The sequence below is a fragment of the Prosopis cineraria genome, unplaced genomic scaffold (genome assembly GCF_029017545.1).
Source record: "Prosopis cineraria cultivar Desert tree isolate PC_DT_omini unplaced genomic scaffold, ASM2901754v1 PC6, whole genome shotgun sequence".
Lineage (NCBI taxonomy): Eukaryota > Viridiplantae > Streptophyta > Magnoliopsida > Fabales > Fabaceae > Prosopis > Prosopis cineraria.
In genome coordinates, this window is record NW_026555337.1 from 21,650,073 (window position 1) to 21,666,930 (window position 16,858).

The 16,858-nt window shown below is 29.5% G+C and overlaps 1 protein-coding gene across 1 annotated transcript; it reads right to left on the minus strand.

Annotated features, from left to right (window-relative positions):
• Window positions 1–317: 317 nt before the first annotated feature.
• Window positions 318–15,106, minus strand: LOC129313989 (probable leucine-rich repeat receptor-like protein kinase At1g35710). Its single transcript, XM_054957371.1, has 8 exons — window positions 15,102–15,106; window positions 14,647–15,060; window positions 14,192–14,273; window positions 13,792–13,921; window positions 6,856–7,007; window positions 766–993; window positions 468–487; window positions 318–390 (listed from the first exon to the last, which is right to left on the minus strand). The coding sequence occupies exons 1-8, from the start codon at window positions 15,104–15,106 to the stop codon at window positions 318–320; spliced, it is 1,104 nt and encodes a 367-aa protein (XP_054813346.1).
• Window positions 15,107–16,858: the final 1,752 nt, after the last annotated feature.

Here is a 16,858-nt window from a genome sequence, read left to right on the forward strand (position 1 = left end):
ACCCAACTTTACCATTAGAAGGTGTAGATCAACATGAGAAAGTCCCTTTTTCCAATTACATGTCATCTCTTTCAATTTTCTTAACTAATGTTTCTCCGTAGCATTAATTAATTCTTAATTATCTTCCATTTCTATTTTCTAACAACCTCATTCTTAGAAATCCATAAAAACAACGGGGCCACTCCAATGTCATACTTATATAATAGCAGTTATCAAGTTTTATACCTAAAAGATCCTGGCAAATGAGAAACACCAGGCCATAAAAAGGTTTGTGCAAGAACATTTACCCCTCTGCCTATTAATTGTCACATAAGATTTCATCCATGCACACCACTGCCATTAACATAACGAGTTCCTGTAACTATATCGACACCAGTTTCTGACTGCTTTCTGCAAGACGTAAATGGAGATTTAAATGACATAGTAAGATAAGAAATAATCAAGAAATTATTAGAAGGTTTTATTACCTGATGAAGCTGGACAAGTACTTTGGCCGCAAAAGAATTAAACAAATCAGTAAACGAAAAGGTGTAACAAGGACAAAATTTATTTGACAAGTTTCCAAAATGGATATTCAAATTCAACTTGGAGTAGAAGACAAGAAATGAATGGAATGATTATCTCTTTTCAGAATATTAATATTATGTGCATAGAATATTAAGCTTAATTGGTAATAATTAAGCTATGCGTCAGTCAAAACCAATAGATCCCATGTATATTATGGGATGAAGTGAAAAGAAATAAGATGAAAATATATGGTTTTACTTGATAGTGATATCCGACTGCTAGCATTTTCTTCCAGGGATCCCTGATTCGACAAAACCCAAAAGCAAATGAAGAAGCCACGAAAAGCTCCCAATGGATGCTTGACGACGCGCAAGAAGATGGAGGAGCTAGCCCAAAGAAACAGGTGATGGCGCTTTGTTGATTCGAACCAGGAAATGGAAGAACGAAGCAGCGGAAGGAGTCCCAGGAGCTGTTATTAACCCTAGTCTCAATGGAATTAAGAAAATAAAAATAAAACCAAGTTGTAGCATGTAAGTGCCACCTCTTGAATAAGTTTAAAAAATATAAAAATAAGCTGTAGCATTTAACCATGTATACATCACCTCTGGAATACGTTAAAAAGAGGGGACATAGATAATAGACTTCTAGAGATAACGATTTTTTAAACGCTAGCTCTTAAACTCTTAGATAAGCCTGAATGTTTCCTTTTTATTTAATTAAACCTCAGTTAAAAAGAGGTGGCTGAGGATTTTTTTTTTTGAATAAATTTAGGCATTTAATTTCTTAATTTGAAAAATTAATAATAATAATAAATATAATATTTATTATAATATTAATATTATTTGTATTATTAACATAATTCTTAGTAGTAATAATAATGAATATTATTATTGTTTTAATATTATTGTCATTATTATTAATATTTTTATTATAAATAATAATTATAGTAACTATAATGATTATTATTATAATTAAGGTAAATAATATACTTATTTGTATTAGTATATTTTTGAAAAATAAGACCCTTAGGTAGCGTTTTCCTGGTGAGGGTTATTTAATTATTTTTGAAACAACCCTTAAATTATAATGAAGAAAATAATTTTTATTGTAAAGGATCTTAAAAATAGTAATGATTTAGAAAGACCGAATGCCAAAATTTTAATTTTAAAAATACTAAATTACCGTTAATCAAAACTCATATTTATTCTAAAACCACATCTCACAATATATATGACAATTATTATAACAAAAACATTATATTTATTAATAATTATATATATAATATTTATTATTAACATTACTATGAATAAAATAATTAATATAATTATAATGCATATTATTATTTTTTAATATAATTTTTATTATTAATTATGATCTAATTATTTTTAATATAATAATAATATCATTATAAACAATACAATTATAATAATTATAATAACTATAATTATTTTAATTAGTAGTTTTTAATAAGACTCTTAGGTGCTATTTCCTTGGGGAAAGCCACCTGAGGATTATTTAATTATTTTTGAAATAATCCTCAGGTGAGGGTTATTTAATTTTTTAGAAATAACTCTCAATTAACTTTTAAATAGTCCTGATAAAGTTTTAATTGATTTTTTTTTACTCTTAACTTGTCTAATTATAAATGGTCAAGTTGAATTTGAGGAATTTAATATTTTCTTGAGTAATCTTTTTAAACAATTAGGTAAAAATACTTAAAGGTTTCAAATTTACTTTTGAGGGTTTTTTATTTCTATAATTTTCTTAATTATTACTCCTAACATTGAAATACTACCTAATTGTTCAAAAACATCAAGCTGTGAGATTTCTTGTCAAAATCGTTACCTCTTGTTCGTTTTTAAAAATTATAAATAAAAAGTATTTGACTAGCCGAAGCATTTCAAGTTGGAAATGCCACCTAATGTTTTTTGGCTTCATTTTAGAAATGTTTCTATTTTAATTGCTACCAAATGTGTGCTACTATCTGATTTTTGTAGTATTGACCCCATCTTTCTCTTCCTCTCCCCTTGAGACCCTTTTATTATCGTCCAACCGACCAGTCAAAATCAAATCTTGCTCCAAATTTGGTCTCTGCAATGAAGCTCTCTTCTCAAAACATAAGAATCTCAACTAGATGAAGTACGAAGTTTCTCTAGAGAAAGAAAATGGCAAGTGTCAAGAATATGAATTGGTTTTGCTGAGCAGTTATGGTTGAAAATTAAATGGAAGCATAGCTCCAACGGCTTGACAAATTGCAGCTCAAGAGGATTCTTCTAAGCTGTGAGGATGAGAAGGGTATGCATCAGTAGGTGAAAAAGAAGGGGTGGGGGCAACCTTGGAGAGTTGGCAAGATGGGACAGATAGAAGCAGACCGGAGGAGAGGAAGAAGAACATCATTGACATTGAGAGGAAGAGAAGACAAAAGACAATGCATAAGAGAAAGAAAAAAAGTGGTAGAATTTTGGAAACAGATGTAACATCCTAAAATTTTTTTAAAGCTGGATTTTAAAAAATAAATATATTAAATTTAAAAAAAATTAAGTATTAATAATATGAAATTTCATTAAGTTGATAGCGAAATGGGATGAGTTTGTGGGCTTTTTTAAACCCTAGAATAATTTGGTCAAGGTTTGGGTCAGATTAGAACTGAACAGGGAATTAAAGATTGGACCAAATGCTCTTAGTTTATGGGCATGCTTAAAAACAATAGGGAATTCAGCTATTAAAAAGAAAGGAAGGAACAAAGAAACATAGAAAAGGGAAGAGATCATGAGAGAAGAGAGAGAGACCAAGAGAGAAGAAGAGAGTGATTGTGGAGAAGAGGAAGGAGAGAACGAAGCTAGAGCTCAGATCCTCGAGGTTTTACGGTGGTTGTAAGCTTGGTTATGAGTTGGGTAAACTCCCTACTTCAATCTTTTTCCTTTCCTCTTAGGTTTTCTTCAATTTTTGAAAGGAGAAATTTTTGAATTTTGATCCCAATAGCTTTGTTAATGTAAGCTTTGGTTTTGTTGGGTCCTAAGGATGTTGTTTGAGTTTCTGTATGGTGCTTGGTTACTTTGAGTGAGCAATTTGATGAAAAAAGGGTGTTTTGGACAAAATTTAGATCATAGGAGATTGGGTTTTTGTCTTCAATAGTTTAAGCCTATTTATTTGGTTATAATTGTGCTATTTGAAGCCAATAAGGTTTAAATTAATCTTTTGTTATTATTATAATGGCTAATTGTAAAAGTTAGTAATACTAAGTGTTGGTTTTTGATTGAATAAAAGATGTATGGTTTGGATATTAGTCTAATGCAGGCTTACAAATAATTTTAGTAGTTAAATGATGCAATGTAAATTGTTTGTTTGATATTTCAACCATTGGGATGCGTTATGGGGTTTTGATCCAAGTTGTGTGGTATGAGTTCTAGCCTTTTTATGCTTTTTGCTGTGATAAGTGATGTGGATCACTTATGTGTTGTAGGAATTATTAGTGGAACTTGCTTTAATGTTAAGGAACAAGCCAAGTCTTATTTTTTTGTACAAGTGAAACTCTTTTGGTACTAAAAGGGTTGAAGTAACAAGAAAATTTATATTTCTTGTTGCTTTGTTTAGCTATTTTTGAGTAGATAATACTGTCTAGCATGTATTACATGTTTTAAACAATCAAATACAAACAAATATATTCTAGAAGGGTCTATGGGGTTTTACTTTGATAATAATGTATCTATGTTTCCTATCTATTTAATAATTATATCCTTTATGAAAATAAGAATTTTTAGCATCCATTGTGATTATACAGACAGAAAGTTGCATTTAAGTGTAACTAGGTTAGGTACCTTAGATAGAATAAGGAACTGCTTAAGGGAGGAAAGAGAAGTGTTATACCACCTTAAAGTATTGAAGTAGTTAATACTTAGGGAAGGTAGAAAAGGATAGGAAGCATGATCTTGATGGGAGTTTGCCATTAGGGAGATGTGAACTTATGATATTTTATGGCACACTACATCGACCTAATATTGCCCTACTTATATTAAGAATCAAAAAGAGTACTTGCAAATTTGCCATTGTAAGTTCATTAACCATGTTATTACATGCTTTTATAATTAATTAAGCTAATAAGTTATTTTATTTATGTTTTTGTATATGTGATACCATTCAAATGAGAACTTTTTGAGATAAAGGAAAGATTACATAGTGTTTGTTCTCTTAGGGTCGAGGCTCACACACACACACATGAAAAGTGTACTGAAATTTTGGTGGGAATTCTCGAAGAGACATTCATGTTCACATATAACCTGGGAAAATTAAATCCATAAATAACTTTCAATCCTACAATCATATTCATAGAAAACTTAAAAAATAATCATATATTTATAATGTGTTGGTTTTTAATATTTAGTTGTTATTTGTTTGTGTAGAACTAACTGCTGCCTATCTTTGTTCACTACAAGATTTTTTATTTGGAAAGGAAATGGTTCCTATCTTTTTTTTTTTTTGGGATTAAATATGCTGAATATATTCCCAACATATAGCAACAATACAAGAGTTAAGGCTAAAACCAAGACAAAAGCCAAAGAAGAAAGCAAGAAAAAACATACAAACAGCGAAAGAAATCAAATTAAAGAAGAATTCAACCAACACCACACTGAATATCAGGTGTGCATTAGTCTATATAAGATGAATAGTAACTTGAAGCATCCTTTACTAGTAAAAGCGACAAAGAAAGTAATGGAGTGCCCACCCACCCTATCGAGTCCACAAATGAAGGAAAGTGAAAGCCCAGCATTGGACACCAAAAAAGAAGTAATATCTTCAATAATCCCTCTACACATACATTCACCGAATTTAGGTTGGCCTCTTTGAATGCAAGAGACAAGGGAGCTCGTTGGAGAGCAAGGGCTATTGTCATGAATGCTAAGATCAACTTGACTTTATCTATAAAGCCCTAAAGGAAGCGACCTCTATCATCCCGTGTTAGAATTCCAATGGCAGCATCCTCTAATTTTCATTGAGAAAGCCCTATTGCAATTAATTTTCATAGTCCCAAGAGGGGGAGCTTGCCAATAGGTGACCACATGATCAATATGATCAATAATAGGTGTTAAATCTTGTTTAAAAAGCTAGTTGGTGTCCCAAAATTCCAAAGCAGCCTGACATGAAGCTTTAATGATGGAACAAGGGTCTAGTAGACTATGTTTAAAGATCAAATCATTTCTTTCCTTATAAATCAACTAAAGAGTTTAACAAATTAATGAAATATCAAAATCATATAGGAGGCTTCTAGGAGGTAAGAAGTTCTCATACCATTGTTCAAAGCTATGATGTTAGAAGGTTAAAATTTGAAAGATAGTCCACAACAAAATTAGATGCAATAAACCCACAGGCATAGGAAAAGCAAGTGCTAAATGGTTTCAAGTTTAGTTGTACACAGTGGGCAAAGCACCTAGTATCCTCTATGTTTGCATGTAAGCACCTCATTTGTGGCTAAGGCCTTTCACAGACATCTCCATAGAAAATGCAAAATTCTAGGCAAAGTTATTGTTTTCCAAACATTGTTCCACATATACTTTGCGATACAAAAAGAAGTACAAGCCTTTTTTTTTTTTACTCCTTATTTTCTTTGCATAGCTTGAATACAGCCTGCCTTCATAATATAGATTCCATTTTTGACACCACTCCAAAATATTTTGTCTGCATTGTCATTTTGAGGGAGGGAAATCCAAGCTATCACATTAGCTATGTTATCATCAAAAAGGGACATTATGCTTGTTAAATTAAAATGTCTATCTTCAATTAAAGTAGAAACATGTGTATCTGATTTGTGCAGCTCTAGGTTCACTGTAGGAAGCATATTATGGGGAAGAAAAGGGACCTATTGATCGTTCCATATATGAATAGAATTTCCATCACCAATTTGCCAACATAAATCATCTTTCGTAAATTCCCTTCCAGCTAACAAACTAGACCAGCACCAAGATGCCTTAGATCCCCTTTTTTTCATCAAGAAAATGGTATTTAGGAAGATAAATAGCCTTCAAGGTTGCATCCCCTAGCTCAGTTGAACTATAAATCAGTCGCGATACTGATTTAACAAGTAAAGCATTATTATAGTTGACAAAATCTTTGAATCCTATCCCACTATCGCAACTTTTAGACTAGGCCACCCAATGAAAAGTTTGTTACCTATAGCATTATCATTCTACTAGAATTAGGATATGAGACTATCTAACTCTTTGTAGGTCTCAACAGGAAACTAGAAGCAAGTCGTTAGGTACGTTGAATGGTGTTAATAATAGCTTTGATCATGGTTTCCCTTCATACTTGTGATAGATGCTGTTTTCTCCCAACAAAGACTTTCCTACTAACTTTCTCTTTGACATAGGCCAGTGCTTGAGTTTTGGTCTTTCCCCAGATACTATAAATGCCAAGATATTTTCCTAGATCATCAACCTCAACAATTCCAAGGGATCCATGCAGCGAATCTCGAACATGATTGGGTGTATTCTCAGAAAAAAATACTGCAAATTAAGTCCATACTCGTTAATCATTCTGACAAAGTCTCACAAAACATGAGTTTTGAAACTTATTTTCTCTAAAATTGGTTTGTTTAATTAGTTGTTTTCTTGATTGAGTTTGAATTTTACAAGGTGAATTATATAAATTTCAATTGTTAAAAGCAAAGGTTGCAATTTGGAAGTTAAATCATCTATAATTATACACACGTGCATGCGCGCGCACTTGGTTTACATATTTACATGTGATTGTTCAAACTCTGCAATATGTGTCTATATTATGTTAATGACTATTTTTTTCTTTGAAATATTAATTGTTTCATAAAGGTTCTCTTCTTTTACCTTCTTTAAATTTAAATTGGGATGTTATTCATTGAAAATTTATCTTTGGTCTCAGATACTTTAGGTGATGATGAACCTTCTATTGATAAATGAACGGTTTATTATTTAATGGAAATGAAGAAGCTGTGGATTAAGCTTTCGTTTGCTATAAAATTTAGGTCATGAAATTGTATTTTATAAATTTAATTCTAGGCGTTCCACATAAGCTATAACTAAAGTCCTTATTTTGTTATATACCCAGTCTACAGGCTTAAAGGAGTTGAGCTCATAATTGTTATGATATTTTGTTTGAGACATTATGTTGTAGAATTTTTAGAAGGTCCTATTTACAGTGGAGGTTTTGCTGAAATTTCTAAAAAAATATTAAAGTTTTTGTTTGAATTAGAATTAGGGCTAATGAGCAAATAGGACCTTAAACTATTACTCAAAAATTGCCTTGGACCCTAAACTCTTAAAATATGCAAAATAAACCCTAAAGGTTTAAATTCATAGCAAAATAAACCTTGAATGTTAACTTTTTAACACTGTTGCTATCCACGCAAGTATGGTTCAGGGTTTATTTTCCTATGAATTTAACCCTGACTATTACAGTACCCTAGCGGACAATAAATGTGTTAAAAAAGTTAATGGTCAAGGTTTATTTTGCTATGAATTTAAAAGTTTCAAGTTTATTTTGTATATTTTAAGAGTTCAGAGTCTAGGGCAATTTTCAAGCAAGAGTTCAAGGTCCTATTTGCTCATTAACTCTTAGAATTATCAAGGGTGTCATAATTCCACTACAAATATAATTATGTTTTAGAAATGGAACAATTTCTTGATTTAAGGATTGAGGGATGTGTTTTGGTTCACGTCTTGTACTAATCACCCCTTATTTTTAGGGCGTGATAGAGTAAGGGAGTCTCAATTAGTAAACCTTGATCCTTGGCACTTCTTGGTTGATTATAGAGTACTTGCAAATTTGCCAATGCTTTGCAAGTTCATTGACCATGTTATTATGTGTTTTTATAATTAATTAAGTTAATAAGTTATTTTATTTATTTTTTTGTATATGTGATGCCTTTCAAATTAGAATTTTTTGAGATGAAAGAGAGATCACTTGGTGTTTATTCTCTGGGGTCGAGGCTCTTACACACACATGAAAAGGGAAAAGAAACTTTGGTGGGATTTGCATTCATACTATCACAGTTTTAGGGCCCATTTGTTTAAGATTAAAAAATAAGTTATTTTTAAATAGTTTAGAGATTTTATAAAAAGAGATTTGTTTGGTAGAGATGTTATAAAAAAATAAATCATTTTATGTTTGATAACAATAATTAAAAAGTGATTATTACTTAGTTATTTTTAAATGTTATGATATCTTCTTTAATTTTTTATTTTATAAAAATAATTTATTATTTACTTATTTTAAAATTTTATAAAATCTTTGTGTATCCGACCTTTTTAAAACATTATCCCTCATATATCACATATTATTTTTAGAAACTACTAAAAGTATCTTTTTAAAATAATTAGAAATTTATGTTTTTTAGACTCTAATTATTTTCAAAAGTTTAAAAAAACATCATAAAAACTCACGAAATAAATTTTTTTTAGAAAATAAGTGATTTTTTTATAAAATAAGCTGAAATAAATGGGCCTCCATGAAAATTAGTATATAGATATCTTTTGTAGGGGAATTCTTGTAGAGATACGCATGGTCACATATAATCTATGTAAATTAAATACATAAATAACTTTCAATCCTGAAATCATAGAAAACTTAAAATATAATCATATATTAATAATTTGTAAATTTTTAATATTTATTTGTTATTCCAATTTTACCTTTCTTTTCAATTAATAACTATAATAAATTGTTGTTTAGGAATTCAAGTAACAATAAATAAACCATGGGTAAATTTGGACAAAATTAATTACTCTAACTTCATCTTATATTAAAGATCAAAAAAATGCTTTTAAACTTTATCTTATTATATTAAGGGCAGGATGGAGTATAATTGTAAGTTTGTAATTTGTTATATCCGATATCGATATTGCCAACACTTATTCAATACTTACTTGTAGAGTATCAAAATATTACTTTTTAATTGTAATAAAATTTAAATTGTCAATATATCTCTGATACTTCTATATTACAAGTCGATACTTCAAAACTGATGCTTTAAAGCTATTTTAAAAAATTAAATTTTGTTGGATATTGTGGTATTAATCTTTTTGGTTCCTAATATATTTTTTGATTTTTTTAAATTCAAATATTAGTTTTTCCTATGAAATAAATTTTAGATATATATAATAAAAAGATAAAAATTATATTTTTGTTAACTATAGTAGGAATGGCATCATTTGGCATAGAAACCCTATGTAGAGAACAAGTAGTAGGGACTAGCTGGTAGTAGGCAATTAGGTTAACATATAATAAAATAACAATTAATAATTATATTTTATTTTCCATACTATAAAGGACTATATAAATATACTAGTTTGGATATTTTCTTAATTGAAATTATGTTTTTAATGCTTTTTATGTATTTTTTTATACATATATGTGCACATATCAGATACATATTGAAATCCTATATTTTGTTTTAAATAAAATCACAAACATATCATATACATATCGTATCTTATTCACGTACTTCATTTGTGCAGCATAATGTGTTGCTAACATTTAAACAAGCAATTAGGGCCCATTTGTTTAAGATTAAAAAATAAGTTATTTTTATATAATTTAGAGATTTTATAAAAAAGAGATATAGGACCATTTGTTTAATGTTAAAAAATAAGTGATGTTTAGATAGTTTAGAGGTTTTATAAAAAGAAATTTATCTTGTAGAGATTTTATAAAAAGTAAACATTCTTTTATGTTTGGTTACAATAATAAAAGTAATTATTAGTTAGTTATTTTTAAATTTTATGATATGTTCCTTGATTTTGCTTCATAAACATAATTTATTATTATATTGTTTTAAAATTTTATGATGTCTTCATGTATCCTGCCTCTTTAAAATACTCTCTTTGATTTACAACATTATATTATTTTTAGAAGCTACTCAATGTAGCTTTTTAAAATAATCAGAAATAAAATATACTTTCTTTTATAGATTCTGATTATTTTCAAAAGTTGAAACAAACATTATAAAAATTCACAAAATAGGTTTTTTTTTTCAAAAAATAAGTTATTTTCATATAAGCTAAAACAAATGGGCTCTTATTTTGTAGAGATTTTTCCAAAAAAAATTATTTTATGTTTAGCTACAGTAATAAAAAAATAATTATTAGTTAGTTATTTTATGGTATCTTTACAGATTTATGTTTTATAAAAATAATTTATTATTTAATTATTTTAAATTTTTATGATATTTTTGTATATCTCCGGATTTTTATGGCATTTTCTCTCATCTACCCATCAAATTATGTTAAAAAGCTGTTCAGTGTAGTTCCTAAAAAATAATTAGAAATCCATTTTTTTTAGATTATGATTATTTTTAAAAGCTTAAACAATATCATAAAATAAAAAATGATTTTTCTAAAAGATTAATTATCTTTTTTATGAAAAAACAGCTGAACCAAAGTAGCCCTAGATTGATTTGCCTAATTAAAAAAAAAATGAACTAGCTTGCTACTTGACGCTTCATTACCAAACAATAATTCACTCCATTTTTCTGACTTCAGTAACTACGCGTCATTTTCTTTTCTAATCAACTTCATTTTCTTCACGTATGTCCATATATATATATATTGCTAATTGAATTTTGATTTTTTGTGCTATTCAAAAATGGGTGCTTGAGAGATACGGAGGGATTTTTTCATGAATTCCTTTTATATCACTTCACAAAGAGCTTCCCCAAAAAAAATCCCAAACACTATCTCAATCTCATTTCTTGCGGTACTCAAGGACGGATGTAATAGTGCTCTAGCCACTATTATGGGTTTCTACTTCACACGACAATATTATAACTTTTATTTGTTTTTATTTATCTCACTCTGTATGACCTTTGTTTGCTTTTATTGTGAAAAATGGAGTGAAACAACTTCACATGTATGAAACTTTGTTTTTTTTTTAATAAACAAGGATATAACTATATATAATTAAACTGCAGGAATGATACAATCAAGAGTAAACACAAGAGAACAGAGCCACATCCCAAACAAATCAATTCATCCTTTCATCATTCACCACCTTACAACAAGAAGGTGAAGGATGGTCAAAAACACGTGTGAAGCTTCTATTTCATGTTTCTTCATGATGTTGTGTCTTCACAAATTATGTCTACTTTGCTTGGCAGGAAAAACAAAGGATTATATATTGTAAACAAGAAAAGCCTGCTCGGCATCAAGCACAAACCTACACTAGTGCTCTTTCGCTTAAAAAATGATTGATAATTATTGACTTTTTTCACTGTTCCCTTTTTATTTTATTCATATTTTTTAACTTAGCATGAATCCACCTATACACTCAAAAGTATGTCATGAATGGGGCTAATGGATATCATGGGCCCAAAGCTTTACAAAATGGCCTTGAATCGATGGAAATCACTTAGAGCTTGGGAATGAGAATATAAGGCAAAAAAAAAAAAAAAAGGGAGTGAGAAAGGGAACGGAGAATTTTGTGAAATTTACTACTATAGTTGCTGATTTATTTGTAGTTGTAATCTGCTATGAGACTGAATAATTGTGGCTGTTAATTTCATTATCTTTGAGGAGGCCAATACAATGATATTTTCCCTGTTCTTCCCCTGCGTTCTATGTTAATTTTATTGATTGAGAAGGGTGATCGTGATAGGGTACATATTTTATGCTTGGATGAAAATAAACACCTAGATTTTTACGATTGGACACTGTGTAATGTGATAAGTGAAAGATTATGGCCAATTAAAGTTTTTTGTTTAATAACTAAGAACATATAGTATAGTACAGATGGTTTTGGGTTCAAGCTTCTTACAACATACTATTGCAAAAGTGTACAAGGAAATGGAGTTTCATTGGCATTATATAAAGTTTAAATGATCACTCTCCAACTCGTGATAAAAGTTGTACGCTATTATATACCATGTGCCTTTTTTTAATTATTATTTTAAGGAAGAAAATAATTGAGGGAAGAAGAAATTTGAGAGACTCTATAGAATGTTTATGGTAAGAGGAAAGGAGAGAAGAAAAGCAACTGAGTGGTTTATACTTTTATGTTTGGGTAAAAATAAGAACACATATATATAACAAATAATGGGTCCAACATATTCTAAAAGTAGATAATAAAAAAAGTGGAACAATTAACCACACAAATTGTAAGAAACTTAATGTTAATTTAGACATGATGCTGCTTGCCTATGCATGAACATGCCCTTGATCTTGTTTAATGATACTACAACATCAATCATATTGCCACATGCTTCTGGAAGATCAGTGCAACAATTCAAGGCCAATTCAAGAATAGAGGATGTAGATGCCAATATATTTTTTATATGATGTTCATCTCCTCCTAATAAATTGGAATCCATGACTTGAATTATTGCATGTGGCATTGACTCACTTACCTAGCTTTTCAAGTTCAATCCTTTGACAAACATATCTTCTGTGGGCCTTTTTCTTGTAAACACCTCTAATAGCATAATTCCATAGCTATACACATATACTTTTGTTGAAACAATTCCAAAAGATCCATACTCTGTATATAATTGAATTCAAGTAATAAAATAAAACTAATGACTGAATAAGACTATTCACTTAGTCATTTAGAGTAGATGCGATAACAAGGAATTGAGAAATGAGTTATGTTGTGCTTCCTGGTGGTAGTCTTTGAATTTTTTAAATGTATACTTTTATTAACCCTCAAGATTGATAGGAAAATTTTATGATCATAAGCGAAAGAATTTTTATGTAGAAGAAGCAAAGACACACACCCTCCTAGCCCCCATATCCAAGAATACATGCATGCACACCCCATGCACAGACATTTCAAAATACACATTCATCTTAAGGTTATAATGTTAATTAGTTTAGTAATCTTATATGCATATAAAATGATCAAATGAAACTACATTCAACGATTGCTAAATTCATAAAATAGCTCTTTCATTTTCTATTTGAATAGAAGAGCCTATCTCATGAACAAATTAGAAGGAAATATCCAAGAACATTTCTCTCTATAGAAGAATTAAGGGACCAAGTTTTAGACAATGATAACTTTGATAAATTGTAGTTTATCAATTAAACTACATATTTAATAATCGAATCAAATCAATAACATTAATATGTTTATTAAGAAGTCATGTAGTATCTATCATAAATATTAATTAATTTTCCATGCACTAATTTTATATAATATTGCTAATCTGAATAATTAGTAACAATATATGTAATAAGCCTTTATGAATATAATATGTTAAAGATATATGTTGTTAGAATGCAAAAGAAGAAGAAAAAATTGAGACATTATGTTTAGAATAATTACCAGGTGCCACATAGCCAATAGTAGGTATTGTCTCTGTGTTTGTCTTAGATTCCTCTTTATCTAAAAGCTTGGAAATTCCAAAGTCACTAACATGAGCAACCATTTCATCATCCATTAAAATGTTGCTAGGCTTCAAATCACAATGAACAATTGGTGTTAACAACCCATGATAGGGATATTCCAAAGCAGTTGCTACATTTATCATTATATTCAACCTTTGAAGAAAACCTAAAAAATAGTTGTGAGAATATAACCATTTTTCAAGGCTTCCATTGGGCATGAATTCTATCACCAGAGATTTGAAATCAACATTTGAACAATAGCTTATAACCTTCACCAAATTGTGATGGCATGCATTACACAACATGTCACATTCTTTTTCAAAACTCCTTAACATTACCTGTGAATCAAATTTGAAGATCTTAATTGCAATGATCATTCCACTGGAAAGTTTTCCTTTGAACACAGAACCATAACTACCCCTTCCAAGTATGTTACTCTCATCAAATCCATTGGTTGCTTCTTGGATTTCAAAATAAGAAATTCTTTAAGGCACTCCTAAAATTGATAAATTCCTTTCAACTAGACCCCTTGAATTTTGTCATCGTTTATGCCTTAAAAGGATAAGGCCTGAGACAATCAAAATTATTGACACAACTATGGGTAATATGCATTTCAATAAAAGCAATATTGTCATTGATCTTTTTCTTGTTTCTTTTTTTGCAAGGAGACACTTTGAGTTGCAGCTTGCCACAAAAAGCTTGATTCATCATAAAAGATTCAAGAGTCAAATTTTTAAAAACTCCTCCACTTGGAATCTCTCCTTGGAGTTCATTATAGGAGAGATTGACATACTTAAGAGCACTAAGGAACTCCAAAGATTTAGGAATCTGCCTAGACAAATCATTCTCAGAAAGGTCCAATTTTACTAAGCTCAACATATTTCCGAATGATTCAGGAATATTTCCTTGCAAATTGTTATGTGCTAGGGATAGATCTTGCAAATTCTTCAAGCCACCTAGAGTTGTTGGAATAAAGCCTGAAATATGATTTCTTGACAGATCTAGTAATTCAAGAGCATTTAAGTTTTCAATCCTCAATGATACATTTCCAACTACAATATTGGAAGATAAGTTTACCCTCAATATATCCTTCAAATTCCAAAAGGAAGGGGGTATTTCTGAAATTAACTTATTAGAGTCCAAGTAAAGGTCTCGTAAAGAGGTAACATTTGCTAAACAGGAGGGTATTCCTCTAGAAAACTTGTTTCTACTTAAAGATAAGTAGATAAGCTTTATGATTTCACAAACCTCATTGATGATTAGGCCATGTAGCTCATTGCCTTGAAGATCCAATATTGAAGATCTAATAAGCCACCGATTGCTTTTGGAATTGATCCTATCAACATGTTTTCTCCCAAGGATAGTTCGAAGAAACTAGTGAGATTCTCAAAATTTGATGGAAGATTGCCAGATATAAAATTTCTTTCAAGATGTAAGAATTGTAAAGTTGAAATATTAAAAATGTTCAATGATATAGAACCGCTTAACTTGTTATTTGACAATTCTAAGATCTCAAGCTTATGAAGATTGCCTATTTCCATAGGTATTAAACCTGTATTAAAAAAGATTAGTTTTAGTGAAGTTATCAAAAATGAATACTAAAAATAGTGAATAAGACAAATATCTAGCTAATGTGATGTATGATTGTTGATACTCCTTTTTATGTCAAGTTAGTCAAGTTTTACATCTAGATTTTGCCTTTCTATTCATATATATTATAACAAGATAGACATTTATCTTTTACATAGATCCTTTAAATTGATTTTATAAATATAATTCAATTTATTAAAAAATAATTCTGTTAGAAAAAAAGATAAAGATTTTTTATTTATTCGTATCATTGGAGAAGTTGAATATTTTATTCTAAATATAGAAATTCAATCATACTCTCAAGTTTTTGAGGTCTTAAAGGTGCACCCATTGCATACCATTTAATGGTTAAAATTGAGAAAACCTATTATATTTAATAATTTTTAAATTCTCAATTTCAACTATCACAATCTCTTATGAAATATATTTTTAGCGTTAACAAACAAATTAAAAACTAAAAGAATTTAATTACATATAATTTATTAAGCTATTAAAACATATCTTCAAAGTTTAGGTTTGTAAGATCACCAATTTTATTATGAACATTTCTTGTAATTTAACAACAGATAAAATAAACACAACAACATAATACTATGATTTGTTGGATGAATACCTTTCAAGTTATTGGAATGCATAGTTAACCGTTGAAGCATAGTCAAGTTTGCGATGCTTTTGGGCATATGGCCTGAAAGAAGATTGACACATTAGGGACACATTAGTTAAAACATTAATTGTCTAATTCCATTGAAGCACACTCCAACGTTGAGTGATAATGCATTCAACCTCATTACTGCACGATTGCTCTTTCTTAGATCTCCCCCGGTAAAGCTGGCTTTCTAGAGTAAACAGCTACTATAACATGTTCTAACTACCACTAGTTATCAACAACAGTTAAAGAATTAATCCAATGCAAAAGACATTATTTGAAAAAACTTTTTACTCACAAATCTAAATCTATAGTGAGAGCCTTTAGCGCAACAATAATAACATACTTCCTCATATTCTTATATAAAATATTTGCAATATTTTACCACACTTTAAGAATGTTATTACGTTGTTCACCTTGTTAAAAATCCAAAGATTCCAGTTTTATCATTTTTAACTAATGGAATGATTCTAGAAGAAAGAAATAATTATTACAAAAATAATGTTCGTTGGCGTTATATCTCAGCCCAAGTCCAACATCCCAATATTATGTTATGGCATAGCATATGGTACAAATGTAATGCTCGATGATGATGATGATGATGTACATTGTGTGACAACAAGATCTAGTTGTTAGCTAAACTAATCAAGTGTTTAATACAGAGGTGAGAGTGGGAGAGATCGTAGCATGGAATAGAATACTATATGGCATCACAATTTTTAGTATCCAAGATCATAATTTTAAAATTTCCATGATCTCCGCAGATTTT

Bases quoted from the DNA above. Each gene is read 5' to 3' on its own strand.
- LOC129313989 (XM_054957371.1), bottom strand. The intron at 488-765 runs GTAAAACCATAT...TTGCGGCCAAAG, and splicing joins CAGTCGGATATCACTATCAA to TACTTGTCCAGCTTCATCAG. The intron at 391-467 runs GTAATAAAACCT...TACGTCTTGCAG, and splicing joins TACTTGTCCAGCTTCATCAG to AAAGCAGTCAGAAACTGGTG.